This window comes from Gracilinanus agilis, chromosome 4, assembly GCF_016433145.1.
Source record: "Gracilinanus agilis isolate LMUSP501 chromosome 4, AgileGrace, whole genome shotgun sequence".
In the NCBI taxonomy this organism is placed as follows: Eukaryota; Metazoa; Chordata; class Mammalia; order Didelphimorphia; family Didelphidae; genus Gracilinanus; species Gracilinanus agilis.
In genome coordinates this window covers 160,226,042-160,238,954 of record NC_058133.1, presented here as the reverse complement: position 1 = coordinate 160,238,954, position 12,913 = coordinate 160,226,042, and the positions used below count along the sequence as shown (strand labels likewise).

The 12,913-nt window shown below is 36.6% G+C and overlaps 1 protein-coding gene across 10 annotated transcripts in view; it reads left to right on the top strand.

Annotated features, from left to right (window-relative positions):
- The window catches only part of TTC13 (tetratricopeptide repeat domain 13), a 97,704-nt gene that overhangs the window by 65,253 nt on the left and 19,538 nt on the right, over positions 1 to 12,913 (top strand). For 5 of the 10 annotated variants that reach the window (XM_044676138.1, XM_044676134.1, XM_044676132.1 and 2 more), the window contains 7 exons: positions 77 to 233; positions 2,588 to 2,718; positions 3,410 to 3,542; positions 4,735 to 4,827; positions 5,599 to 5,682; positions 7,466 to 7,550; positions 12,678 to 12,784. In XM_044676138.1, coding sequence (XP_044532073.1) covers positions 77 to 233; positions 2,588 to 2,718; positions 3,410 to 3,542; positions 4,735 to 4,827; positions 5,599 to 5,682; positions 7,466 to 7,550; positions 12,678 to 12,784 — 790 coding nt within the window. Of the gene's footprint in view, positions 1 to 76; positions 234 to 2,587; positions 2,719 to 3,409; positions 3,543 to 4,734; positions 4,828 to 5,598; positions 5,683 to 7,465; positions 7,551 to 12,674; positions 12,785 to 12,913 lie in introns of all 10 variants that reach the window. The other 5 variants (XM_044676137.1, XM_044676133.1, XM_044676136.1 and 2 more) reach the window with 1 other exon arrangement.

Genomic DNA, 12,913 nt, shown 5'->3' with positions numbered 1-12,913 from the left:
GATTAGACAATCATATGGCACTTAGCCATGGGGAAGAGCATTGTTGGCACTTCAAATATTTTTGTCTTTTCTACAGAGTATTCTCGATATCTTCACGCACATCTCGATACCCCACTTACAGAATATAATATTGATGTGGATTTGCCTGGAAGCTTCAAAGATCACTGGGCTAAAAATTTGCCCTTTCTCATAGAGGATTATGAAGAGCAGCCAGGACTACAGCCTCATATCAAGTAAGTGATTGAATTGAAGGTTTTTTCTTTGGGTCTCCAGCTCACTGTAATAGTTCACTGTCCTGAACATGCACAACAACACTTTCTATACATGTTCCTTCAAGTTAACTTTGCTTGAGGTTAATAGGACTGAAAATATTTTTAGCAAAGCGAGTTGAAACTTGCATAAGGATAACTATTTTCCCTTTTGTTTCTATGCCACTTGGTATATAGCACCAAACTGAAATCCACTTAGTATTTTTTTATGGATGCGTGGAGCCCTTAGAGACTTTTAATTCCTTCAGAGCAAGTTTTAAAATGTTGCCTGTTTGAAGCTAGTTCCCTCAGAGAAGGGATGTAGAGCGTCCTCCACCCTCTCTCCTACCCCCTGAAACAATAGCTAAAACAGGTGACATGGGGTCATACTCTTCTCCTAGATGTGCGTAGAAGGTTCGCTTATTGGTGAAAATGTACAAATCCTTCTTCAGGATCAAGTGTATCCTACTGAGGTTGAGACAGTTTTATTTTCTCTTTGTTGTCTCAGCATCCCTCACAGCTGTGGTATGTTGTAAAGGTCAGAATGTAAGGGGTAAAAATGAAAAGGTCTTACTAAATTTATAAGAGTGTGGTCGCCAGGAATTATTACTCAATTCCAAAATGACTTTTTATGGTAATTTATTTACAAAAAGAGAAAGAGTGAAAGTAAGAAAATCAGAGAGAGTAGATATTTACTCTAGCCCAGTCTGAAGCAGGCAGGGCTTAAGGGGCCCCAGCAAAGGGGGCCCAGAGGTAGATTAAACAAGAGTTTTAGCCACAAGGCCTCCTCCAAGACGAGGGGCCTCTCCGGAGGCTAGTACCTCTGGAACAAGCCAGTGAAAGGAGTCAGCCTTTTTCACTCACCCACATGGTAGTTCATTTTTTTAAAGTTTTTTTTTTAAAACCCTTAACTTCTGTGTATTGGCTCCTAGGTGGAAGAGTGGTAAGGGTGGGCAATGGGGGTCAAGTGACTTGCCCAGGGTCACACAGCTGGGAAGTGTCTGAGCCCGGATTTGAACCTAGGACCTCCTTTCTTTAGGCCTGACTCTCAATCCACTGAGCTACTCAGCTGCCCCACCACATGGTACTTTTAAGGGAAAATAGAAAAGCAATCCGAAGTCCTCAGCTGGAGCTCCTCCAGGGTCAAGTTGAAGGCCAAAGACCTCCTCACAGGAAGTTCTTGCCACTTTTAAAGACCCTTCTTATCGTCACTTCCTGTGCCTTCCTCTCACTTTACGTGAACCAATTATAGATAAGGTTTTGCTTAGGACTGCCCAGGGGGCAGTCAGTCAATTCTAATTCATCACCCACCTTTGCACATGTGGGTCATAGACCTCCTTCACCCAAGGATAAGTGGGGTATATGCATGGTGATTAAATAAAAAAATGGGCAGAAGAGAGTTAATCCAATCTTCACTGTGTGTGTGTGTGTGTGTGTGTGTGTGTGTGTGTGTGTGAAGAGAGAAGTATGTGGCTAATTCCCAAAGTAGACTACTTGTAGAGTAGACTACATAAACCATTTTAGAATGTTTTTAGTAAATATTCTGGAAAATTCAATATCTAAGGCAGATAAATGACAGAAGTGCTTGACTTATTTTGTATATCTATCCCAAATGTCACTGCTATTAATCTATTTTCCCATCTGCATTTAAACACCCCCCCCCAAACACAAAACAAATCTATTTTAATTAAGGACTGGCTCCTAAGGACCTGTGTTCAAATTCTGCCTCTGAAAACTCAGTATAATTGTGACTAGACAAATCATTTAATCTCCATGAATCTCAGTTTCTTTATTGGTACAGTGAAGGAGGTAGACTGTCAACCAGGAGACATATATTAAGTAATTACATGGTAAGCATTGAAAATGCAAAGCCAAAAATAAAGTATTCCCTCTTCTCAAGGAACTTACATTCTATTGGGGGCGACAGCATGTGTGGAGGGGCATGTGCTTGTGTGTACGTGCACATACACACATATATGATACCAAAAGTTTTAGCAGAGTATTAAAGCTTTAGAAGTTTAAAAATCTGCTAAGACTTTTAGGACATTCTTCATCTATATAAGACACAGACAGATGGCCTCTGATGTCCCTTTCTGCTGTGTATATCTATAACTATAACTCTCTTTAATGGATTTGTTTTTAGTTGAATCTGGTTGAGTTCAGAGAGATCAAAGTAGAGATTGTGTTGTACAGTAATCTTATTTCTTCAGCATAGGCTCAGCTGTAGCTCTGACTTAGTCATTTTCCCAAAGGAGGAAGTGATCTCTCTTTTGATGGAATTAGATTTCCAAATGGCTATTATAAAAGCCCTTCTCATGTGTGTGTAATGTTTCTCCCAGAGATGTGTTGCTGCAGAATTTTGAGAGCTACAAGCCTGATGTACAGGAGCTCATTTGTGTAGCAGATCGTTTGGGATCGCTGATGCAATATGAAACACCTGGTTTTCTGCCAAATAAGAGAATACACAGAGGTATGTTAAAAATTGGATCTGAAAATGGAAATAATTTCTACCTTTTCTTGTTGGGATTGACATTCTTAATTTAATGGTAACTTTTTACTGGATTGTGAGAGGAATGAAGGATTATTTTTTAAAATAGCTTTACAGTTTACTATTCCAAATTATGAATAATTTATGTATGAAATTTCATATCTTGTGCATGTGGAAGACCCATACTAAGCTTTAGTGAATGCTTGTACCAGAGAACTTGTACTAAAAATAGATCAGATTTGCATTTGATCAGAACAGAAATCTAAACAGTATCACCACTAGGAGGGAGAATTGAAGGGGGAAGTGGGGATAAGAATACTCTCAATACTTGTCCATTTTATCCATAACTATTACTGTTAGTTTGGATTTTAGATCTAGAAAATACTCCATAGGCAGCTGTACTGAGGTCATTGTTGAAAGGAAGAAGAATCTGGCACTCTTGAAGCTTTGGTAACAAGCAGAGACGGGAGGAGGTCATTTTGGAGAAACCTCTCCTTTCCATTTATGGATTTAATTAGGGTTAACATAATGAGATGTTCTTGAGTCTTTTTTTTCCTTTCTTAAAACATCTCTGAAACTCTTTACTGGGTACAATTATAGGAAGTTTGAAAAATTAGTTCTTTCCCACATGAACTCACAATACATGTCTTCTTGAATATTCTTTACCCATTAGCAATGGGTTTGGCTGCATTGGAAGTCATGCAAGCTGTGCAGAGAACTTGGGCCAACTCAAAAGTGCGAATGAATGGAAAAACGCGACTGATGCAGTGGAGAGATATGTTTGATATTGCAGTAAAATGGCGAAGGTAATGATCCAGGGCAGAGCTCTAAGCCTTATTTTGAGATTATGCCAGTTCCCATGAGCTAAAGAGTTGAGTTGACCATAACAAGAAGTTGAATATTATTGGCATAGTACACATCATTTAAGGTCTGCTCTTCATAATTACCACAGACCCTGTGTTAATAGAGGTTCTGAATCACTTCCCTTCTACCTTCCCATAAAGTATGTCAGGGATTGCTGCTGCCACTCTCTTTTCAACTAGGAGAGTTTCTGTCTTTGTCTTTGAAAATATTTGCAAATGAAGTTTTTTAATGAGATATCACAATCCTCTTGGAAAAACAAACACCTTCTATTGTAAGGGGTAAAAAGGGGTTTTGATTGGGTGAATGGTCATCAGGGAATTGAATAATTATCAATCTCCAATTAAAGAATAACCTCAAGTCAAAATGACTTTTATGGAAGTTTATTTACAAATGTGGAGAGGAAGAGGAAATAAGGAAGTGAGAGAGAGGATAAGATAAGTAATCTAACTAATCTAAAGCAAAAGCTTCAGTAACAGAGTCTCTTTTGAAAGGAAAGTTCCTTAAGAGAAGTTCAGGAAGATTCAGTCTTTACACTCACCATGTGGAATTCCAAAGGAAAGATTTAAGAACAGTCTCATCAAAGTCTCAGGGTTCCTTCAAGAAGAAGAGCTTCAGAGCTCCTTCAAGTCCAAGCCACGAACAAAAAGAGAGAGCAATTGAGCTCACTGAACTCTCTTTTAAAGGGGCTTCTTTTGGGTCACTTCCTGTGCCTTCCTCTTAGTTTACGTGTCCAATCAGAACAGATGCTTTTCTTAGGATTGCCCAGGAGGCAGTCAGTAAATTCTGATTTGTCACTCACTCTAGTCCATTTAGAAGGGGGGGTGGTAAGTGACTTGCCCAGGGTCACACATAGGAAGTGTCTGAGGCCAGATTTGAACTCAGGACCTCCTGTCTCCAGGCCTGGCTCTCAATCCCCTGAACCACCTAGCTGTCCCCTGAGATTCATTGTTTTCAAGAATAGTTACCCATTTGTTAAATTTCTATTCTAGAATCACAAATTCATGATCTATGTATAGAGGTGCAAATGAATTTCCAGTTTTTGTATCTTGAACACTTAGCATATATTAAAAGAAGAACTTTTGATCATTTCTAGTCCTTATAAATTTTTTGATTTTAATAGGCTCTGTTTTGTAGGATTGCTGATCCAGACCAGCCTGTATTATGGTTAGATCAAATGCCAGCTCGAAGTCTTAGTAGGGGCTTTAATAACCACATCAATCTAATCAGGTAGGAAATTTTTGCTCATTCTAACAGTTTTTAAAAGAGTTTTATCTTAATGAATAGAATGTAGTAGATCATGGGTGATCCATTACTCATTTCCTTGACCATTGGCAAGGTCTTATTCCTAAATTTTTGGTAAAAATGAATATGTCATTGTTTAATATCTTAAATGTTTTCTGATTTCACAAATGAGACTATTATTTTGCAGAAATACTTGACATTTGCTTTTGTTTATATTTAATAAAATGATATATTTATGTTTGAATAGTTTCCATTCTCAAGAAGTAAACTCATGCCCCCTCATGATTTCTTGATTCCTTCTTTTATGAAATAATTTGTGACCTTTATGGAGAATTTTTATGGTTTAAAGATTAAATGTGCTTGAAGGCAAAAAGGAATTGATATTGAAACTTTCGAATTTATTTTTGTTCCTATTAAGACATCTGATACCTTGAAGGTAGAGGCCAGGGGGTTTGATGTGTGAATATTATCTCAAGAAAGTGGCTTGACTTTTGACTGCCTATGGCTTCAAACTTTGACTGACCTCATATTTTCATATTTAGGCAGTCTTTGATAAGTTATCAGGTCTGAGCACCTTACTATCATGGTTCTCTCATATGTTTAGTGGGAAATTAGTCTGTTCCCATAATTTTATTTGTTAAGTTGGTTCTCATTAGAGCTTTTCAATGGCATTTTCATCCACACCAGCTTTGAATCTTACTGCTGCTCTAAATATTTCTGGTTAAATAACTACAATATTTTATTTGAATTTTACAGGGGTCAGGTGATTAACATGAGATACCTGGAATATTTTGAGAAAATACTTCATTTTATCAAAGATAGGATTCTTGTCTATCATGGGTAATCATTTATTTTCTGTATTAATGAATTACTTCTAATATATCTTATATTTGATAGATTTCCCTTGAGAAAAAAGAAAGACATTTACTGATGGCCAAATAGAGCCTGTTATGAATCACATTTATAGAGTCTTTTTCATTATCCTCCCCTTATAGTAAGTTTGCAGGATATACTAAAAATTTCCCTGCTACTGCATGGAACTCTCAGAGTGTTAATCTGTAGTCTCTGGTCTTTTATTTCCATCTAAAAACTTCTCCAACCTTGTTCTTCTAAGAGCAGACATTTTCTTTGAATTTGTACTATACCCTGGAGATTTAAGCCATAGTCTTCTGTGCATCTAAATTTCTTCCTCTCTCTCTCTCTCTCTCTCTCTCTCTCTCTCTCTCTCTCTCTCTCTCTTCTCTGTCTCTATTCTTTCTCTCAATCTTTCTCTCTCTGACTCCCTCTCTCTTCTCTTTCTCTCTGTCTCTGCCTATTTTCTCTTTCATTCTCTCTCTCACATTCTTGCTCTCTCTCATTCTCTCAGTCTTTCTCTCTCTATTTCCCTCTCTCTCTCTTTCTCTCTCATTCTCTCTCTGTGTCATCTATTCTCTCTTATCCTCTCTTTGTCTCTGTCTCTCTGTCTGTCTCTCTGTCTCTGTTTTTCTTTCTCCTTCCCTCTCTCTGTCTATTCTTTCTCTCTCTGCCTCCCTCTCTCTTCTCTCTCATTCTCTCTGTCTCTATTTTCTCTCTCAATCTTTCTTTCTCATCCTCTTTCTGTCTCTGTGTCTCTCTCTTCTCTCTGTCAGTCTCTGTCTCTTTGTCTCTGTCTCTCCTTCTCTCATGCTCTTTCTCTCTTGATCTTTCTCTCTCATTCTCTGTCTGTCTCTTCTCTTTTTCTCTCAATCTTTCTCTCTCTGTCTCCCTCTACCTCTCTCTCATTCTCTGTGTCTCTCTGTGTCTCTCTTATCCTCTCTTTGTCTCTGTCTCTGTCTCTCTGTCTATCTCTGTCTCTGTCTCTCTCTGTTTAGAGGTAAGAGGAAGAGATTAGGGTCTGATGTGTAGATCTGGGAATCATCTGCACTGAGCTGATGGTTGCACGCATGGAAACTGATGAAAAAACCAAGAGAAAGAATGTAGGCAAAGAAAAAAAGACAACTCAGGACAGGATTCTGGCATTTATCCACACAAAGAAGGCAAGATATAGATGATCCTGAAACCTTTTTTTGGTGAGCAGGGGTCCCCAAACTGGTGGTCAGGGGACAATACTGTGACAGCCCAGGGAGGAAAATATCAAGGAGGAGGAATTGCAAAGCACAGAAGATTGGAAATAACCTCATTCAACCCTTCTATAAAAATCACTCTAAATTGCTATGCAAATATGAAGTGTTACAGAAAAACCCAAGGAAAATAGACCTTTTTGTTCTATAACTGAACTTACAAAGTATAGTTTGTGAAGGAAAAAAATAGAAACAAAACCCTACATCTAGCTTTTATTTTCTGGGTAGAAAAAACAAAGATTGATGCCAGTTCACAAACAAACACTGTTCACACTGTTACTTTCAAGGTTGTCAACTCAGTGGGGAGAACCCAAGTTCTCATCTGTATCTCAAGGCCCATTAGCAGCAAGTCCACTTCATGGTTCAGAAAATTCCTGTGTGGCTTATCACTAACTTTGCACATTCTTGAGTAACTCATGACTAAGAAAACATTTCTTAAAATGAAAATGGAAAATTACTCAAATAACTTGGCTAATTATTACATTTATGCATTAACCTTAACTGCCACCTCTCTGTATTTTTAGTGCTAATAATCCCAAAGGACTGTTAGAAGTTAGAGAAGCTCTAGAAAAAGTACACAAAGTAGAAGATCTTCTTCCAATTATGAAGGTAAATTTGGCATGAATCTCTGATGCTTTTGGAAATAAAATTATTGACTAAGGAAGACAAGTGCATGGCTTGCTTATGCTGGTTGTAAAATCATTTAATTATGGTCAGATCTTTTCCATGGATCAAATATGCTATGAATATGAGATTAAGATTATACCCTTAATTTATTTTGTTTTCAGTTTTGGAGACTGTGTGTGTGTGTGTGTGTGTGTGTGTGTGTGTATGTATGTGTGTGTGTGTGTGTGTTTGTGTGTGTGTTTGTGTTTTAGAGGGACTGTGGTAATATTATCACCTATTTTATCTAATTAAATAAGTTACAATTTAGGAACAGCTAGTGGTTCAGTGAATAGAGTGCTGGACTTGAAATCAGAAAGACTTGAATTCAAATCCTTGATCAGACATTTATTAGCTGCCTTAGTGACTTCAGACAAGTACTTTACCTCAGATAGCCTTGATTTCTTCATCTGTAAAATAGGGATAATAATAGCACTTATCACAAACTTGCTATGAAGACCAGATGATAGAGCATATATAAAATGATTTGCAAACTTCAAAGTGCTAGCTATTGTTATTAATTTAGGCCCTAAATGTATTAATTTGTCATCACTAATAGATTAGGTGAATTTCCTAGGCTTTTTTCATTCTGTGTTGTATTAGTGTAAATAACTTACTTGAAGCATTAATTGAATGAGTAAGCCAGATAGTATAGTAAAAAGACTGTTAGACTAAATGTACAAAGACTAGGTTTCTAATCTTATTTAGGGAATTAATTGCCTACTTGGTTAATTAACAATTTTAACTTTGAAAAGTCGCATTAACCTCCTTGAGCTTCACTTTATCTGTTAAATTATAATAATTAATACCTTTCCTTCCTCAAATGGTTAATGAATATCTGATATGACATATGTAAAAAAAGTTTTGAAAGCATAAGTTACTGAATAAAAGATGTATTTTAGTTCTTTCAGTTTGTCATTTAACATGATAAAACTCCTAGATTCTTTATAATTAATTATGTCCTTAGAGTTAGTTTACGTGAAATAGTTAAGTCACTTAGACTGTCAAGGATTATGGCATCAAATTCTTTGCCGCTGAGATATCAAATACCTTAATTATCAGAAGAAAATCTAAGCAAGAACAGACTTTAGAGAGGGGCAGATGTTTTGTGAACATCTTTATTTTAAAAGCACAAGGGAAACTTTAAAAAGAATACAGAGCCTTTAAACCAGTCTGTTTATTGTTCAAGAAAAGGTACCTATCTATTACTGCTTATTTTGTTTATATCTATTTGCTAATATTGTCATCAGTTGGACTATGGGGTGGTGGTATCCTTTGGGAAGGGAACAATTGTCAATATTTTGTGGCTGGCTTCAGTATAAAGGAATCATGAATATGTGTGTGTTATAAAAAGCACTTAATTTGACTTAAAATTTATTTTTTTTAAAACCCTTACCTTCCATCTTAGAGTCAATACTGTGTATTGGCTCCAAGGCAGAAGAGTGGTAAAGGTAGGCAATGGGGGTCAAGTGACTTGCCCAGGGTCACACGGCTGGGAAGTGACTGAGGTCAGATGTGAACCTAGGACCTCCCGTTTCTAGGCCTGGCTCTCAATCCACTGAGCTACCCAGCTGCCCCCTTTAAATTTTTAAAAAATGTAATAAAGTGATAAGATAACAGAACATCGGAAATGTAAGTATATGCTTCTTTTTGAAGGCTTAGTACAAGAAAAGAATTAAGTATAAAGTACCTAGTATGTTTAAGACATCAGAAATACAAAAGATTATGACACACACACTTTCCTCTCAAGGCATTCAAAGTCAGAAATGACATTAAACACATAAGTGTGAAACCAGGGAAGGTGGAAAAACAGATAAGTGTGAAACCAGGGAAGGTGGAAAAAACACAGAAGAGAACTAGGCATCTGAGAAATTTGTGGAGGGAAGTTATATTGATCTGGGGGCAGAGAGTATCAGGAAAAGTTTTGTGGAAGAAGCAGGCCCCTAATTTGTCTTTGAAGGAAGTAAGGTACTTCAGGAGATCAATGTATAGGAGTGGAAGGAGGGAGGAAAGTATACTTTAGACATAGTGGATAAGGTGAGCCAAAGCACAAAGACCAGAGAGGACAGGATAAGAATGAGAGATGGAGAATACACATTTTGGCTATAACAAAAATTATGTGAAAGGGAGAGTATGAGCTAAGGCTGGAAAGAGGTTGGAGGCAGATTTTGGAGGGCCTTGAATTCCAGGTTCAGGGGTTGGTTGATACATTTTTGGGGAAGGTAATGGGGAGCTACTGAAGGTTTTAAATACTTTTTTTAAAAGAACCTGTTGTGATCAGAGGAGTGTGGCTGGGAAGATTACTTGGTCAGAAGTGTGAAGAATGGATTTAGAGAAGGATTAGACTGGAGACTGAAAGACCAGTTAAGAGGCCTCTACAGTAGTCCAGGCAAGAGGTAATAAACTAAGGAAGTTACAGTGGAAGTATAAGTTATAGATACACTCGAACCCATTCATTTTTCTTCATTGTTTTTTACATTTTATGCCAGACGACCAAGGTGAGATTTCCCCGCCCCCCTACCCCATTTCAGTACCAAATTCTTTTGTTTGTCCAACTTTAGGATACTTTGATTTTTGCCTGTTATCCTTCAAGGGCCTTCAATGATCCTCTGATATGTGTGGAAAGAGTTTCCATTTTATTCTATTACTCTTTTTACCCAGATTCCATAAGAGTGTGTTGTAGCAAGCTGTTTTTTGTAATTTACTCGGCTTCTTTTCATGCTTGTATTCCCTAGAAAACTAATAATTTAAAATGACTGAGGTTAGGAGTAGAGACAAATGCAATATCTTCATTTTTCAATTATTTTGTGAATGGTGAATGTTCATTACATAATATTTCTTAATATTATGTTTAAATCAACTAAATTAAATTAAAAGTTAAGATTATTAATAACCTGAAGTAGTCTCTTTCCTCTTTCACTGCATAGATTTACCTTATATCTGTGAAATCTCTGCCTCACCTTTATGTGATCATTTATTTATTGTTTTTACTGCCATCTGTTGAGTTCATTCAAGAAAATTCTGTGCTTAGTAATAGCATTTTTTATAATGTTAATATGCATTCTCAAAGGAAATAACATTGATGTCTATGCCCTCAAGGGGCATTAATGAGATCATAAGCTAGGTTTCTAACTTGGTGATTATTTTATCATAGCTTATAGTGCTTTTTAAGAGATTTAAAATTCTAGCTAAAATAACAAAAAATTGATTAATTTTTAGAATATTCTCCATATATTTTCTTAGAGGCCAGCATTTTAAATATAAATAAAGAAACAAAATATTTTAAGCTTTAATTTTCAATATAGACATTAAGAATTAAATGACAAAACTCCTTCAACATTTCTATTCTCCTTTCACTCATTGGCCGGTAAGAAGTAGTTGTGACATTTGTTCTTTGACACAAATTAGGGTAGCTTATTTTTCATAAAAAGTCCACTCACAATTATTAAGTTCTTACTAATAATTTATGTTCAGTCTCGTGCAGTGAATATAATAGTAATGGTGTGAATGTCCTAACCTGAAGAATGAAAATCCCATTCCATGGCATTCCTGTTAAAATACCCCTGTTACAAAGATGGTGGGATATTGGTTACACTTGGTATATTTTTATGCTATTGGGGTATTTTCTCTTTGGAAAGAGGGTGATTACATTTTTTTTTTCTTATCAAAGAAATTTATTTGCAAGTAAATAAACAGATTCTTTTGCAATGTTTGGGAAAAAAACCCCACAAAACAGATTTTTGTCTACTTTCAAAAAAGAAAGAAAGAAAGAAAACCCCCAAAGTATTTACAGAATTGCACAAAGTCAAATTTGAAAACATTCTTTATGATTTAGAAAAGACCCACCCCTGCTCCTGATGCACATTTCTGAACTATGTTTAGTTCCTACATTTTAGCATCCTGGCTTTTAAAGTTAACCCCCTCCCAAAAGATAAGAATCCAACCCCAGGGTAAAAATAAAGACAAAAATAATACCCCTCCCCGGGTGATTACATTTTAATCAAATGATCAACAAGTATAATTCAGCTCTTCTGGTGTGCCAGGATATAGATTTAGGGATAGAAAGGACTTTAGAAGCCATTTTGTTCAGTTCCATTATTTGTATAAGCTAAATCCTAGAGAAGTTAAGCGATTTACTTAAGGTGACTATAAAAAGCCACAGAGATTGGAATTCACCTTGAATTCTCAGACTCTGAATCCATTGCTGTTTTACCCTGTATACTGCTGATTTTATATTAGGGACTAATATTATTGCCCCTTTAAGCACATGGATGTAGGTAACCATAAACAGAAACCAAAATGTATAGGAGAAAATGGGATTTTGCTTTGCTAATCAGGGTAGCCTATGAGGTTTTGTTTTGTTCTGGGTTATGTGCAAAGATAGGTTAAAAGTTGGATTTAGAGAATTTTGGGCCATTAGAATGAATCTTTTGTTATATGAAATGAGCCAAAATTATCTACTGTTATAGCTGGAAGGATCTTTAGTCCAGGTTCCTAATTTAACATATGAAGTAAGGGGAATGGGAAAAGTATTTATTAAGTGTTTAGGATGTGCTAGGCACTATGCCAAACCCTTTATAAATATTTTCTCATTTGATCTTTAAAATGGCCCTTTGAGGAAGATGCTATTATGATCTCCATTTTACAGTTGAGGAAACTGAGGCAGATAGAGGTTAAGTGAGTTGCCCACGGTCATTCAGGTAATAAGTGTCCGAGACTGGATTTGAATTCACCTCTTTCTGACTCCAGACCCAGTTACCTCTCCACCCTAGCTGCTCCCAGAAAGCTAAGACCTAGAGAAATTTTAAATGATTTTCCCGTCTCCTACAGCTTATAGTGCAGAAGCTATAGCCTGCCTTCCTGGTTCCTAGTCCTGTGCCCTTTCCACTGCACCCAGCTAATATCCCATTCCCCAGTAACTGATTGGTATTGGTAGTCAACAATTCATCTGTTGCATCAGATCAACCTTGCTTAAAAATAGCCAAGTGGAAAATGCATATTATTGAGCAATGAATAGCACTGGCCATGAAGTTATAGACTAGTAATATTACTCTTCTTTTTTCCTGAAAGCAGTTTAACAGTAAAACAAGGGATGGGTTCACTGTGAATACAAAAGTTCCCAGCCTCAAAGATCAAGGAAAGGAATATGATGGATTCACAATTACTATAACAGGAGACAAGTATGTATGCTTTAAAAAGTGTGAGTATAAAATAAGGCCATCAGTGTGTATGTATGCACATGTGCTTGTGTGTTTGCATGTGTTTGTGAATGTGCATATATATACTATGTGATATCTTTGTGGAAGTAA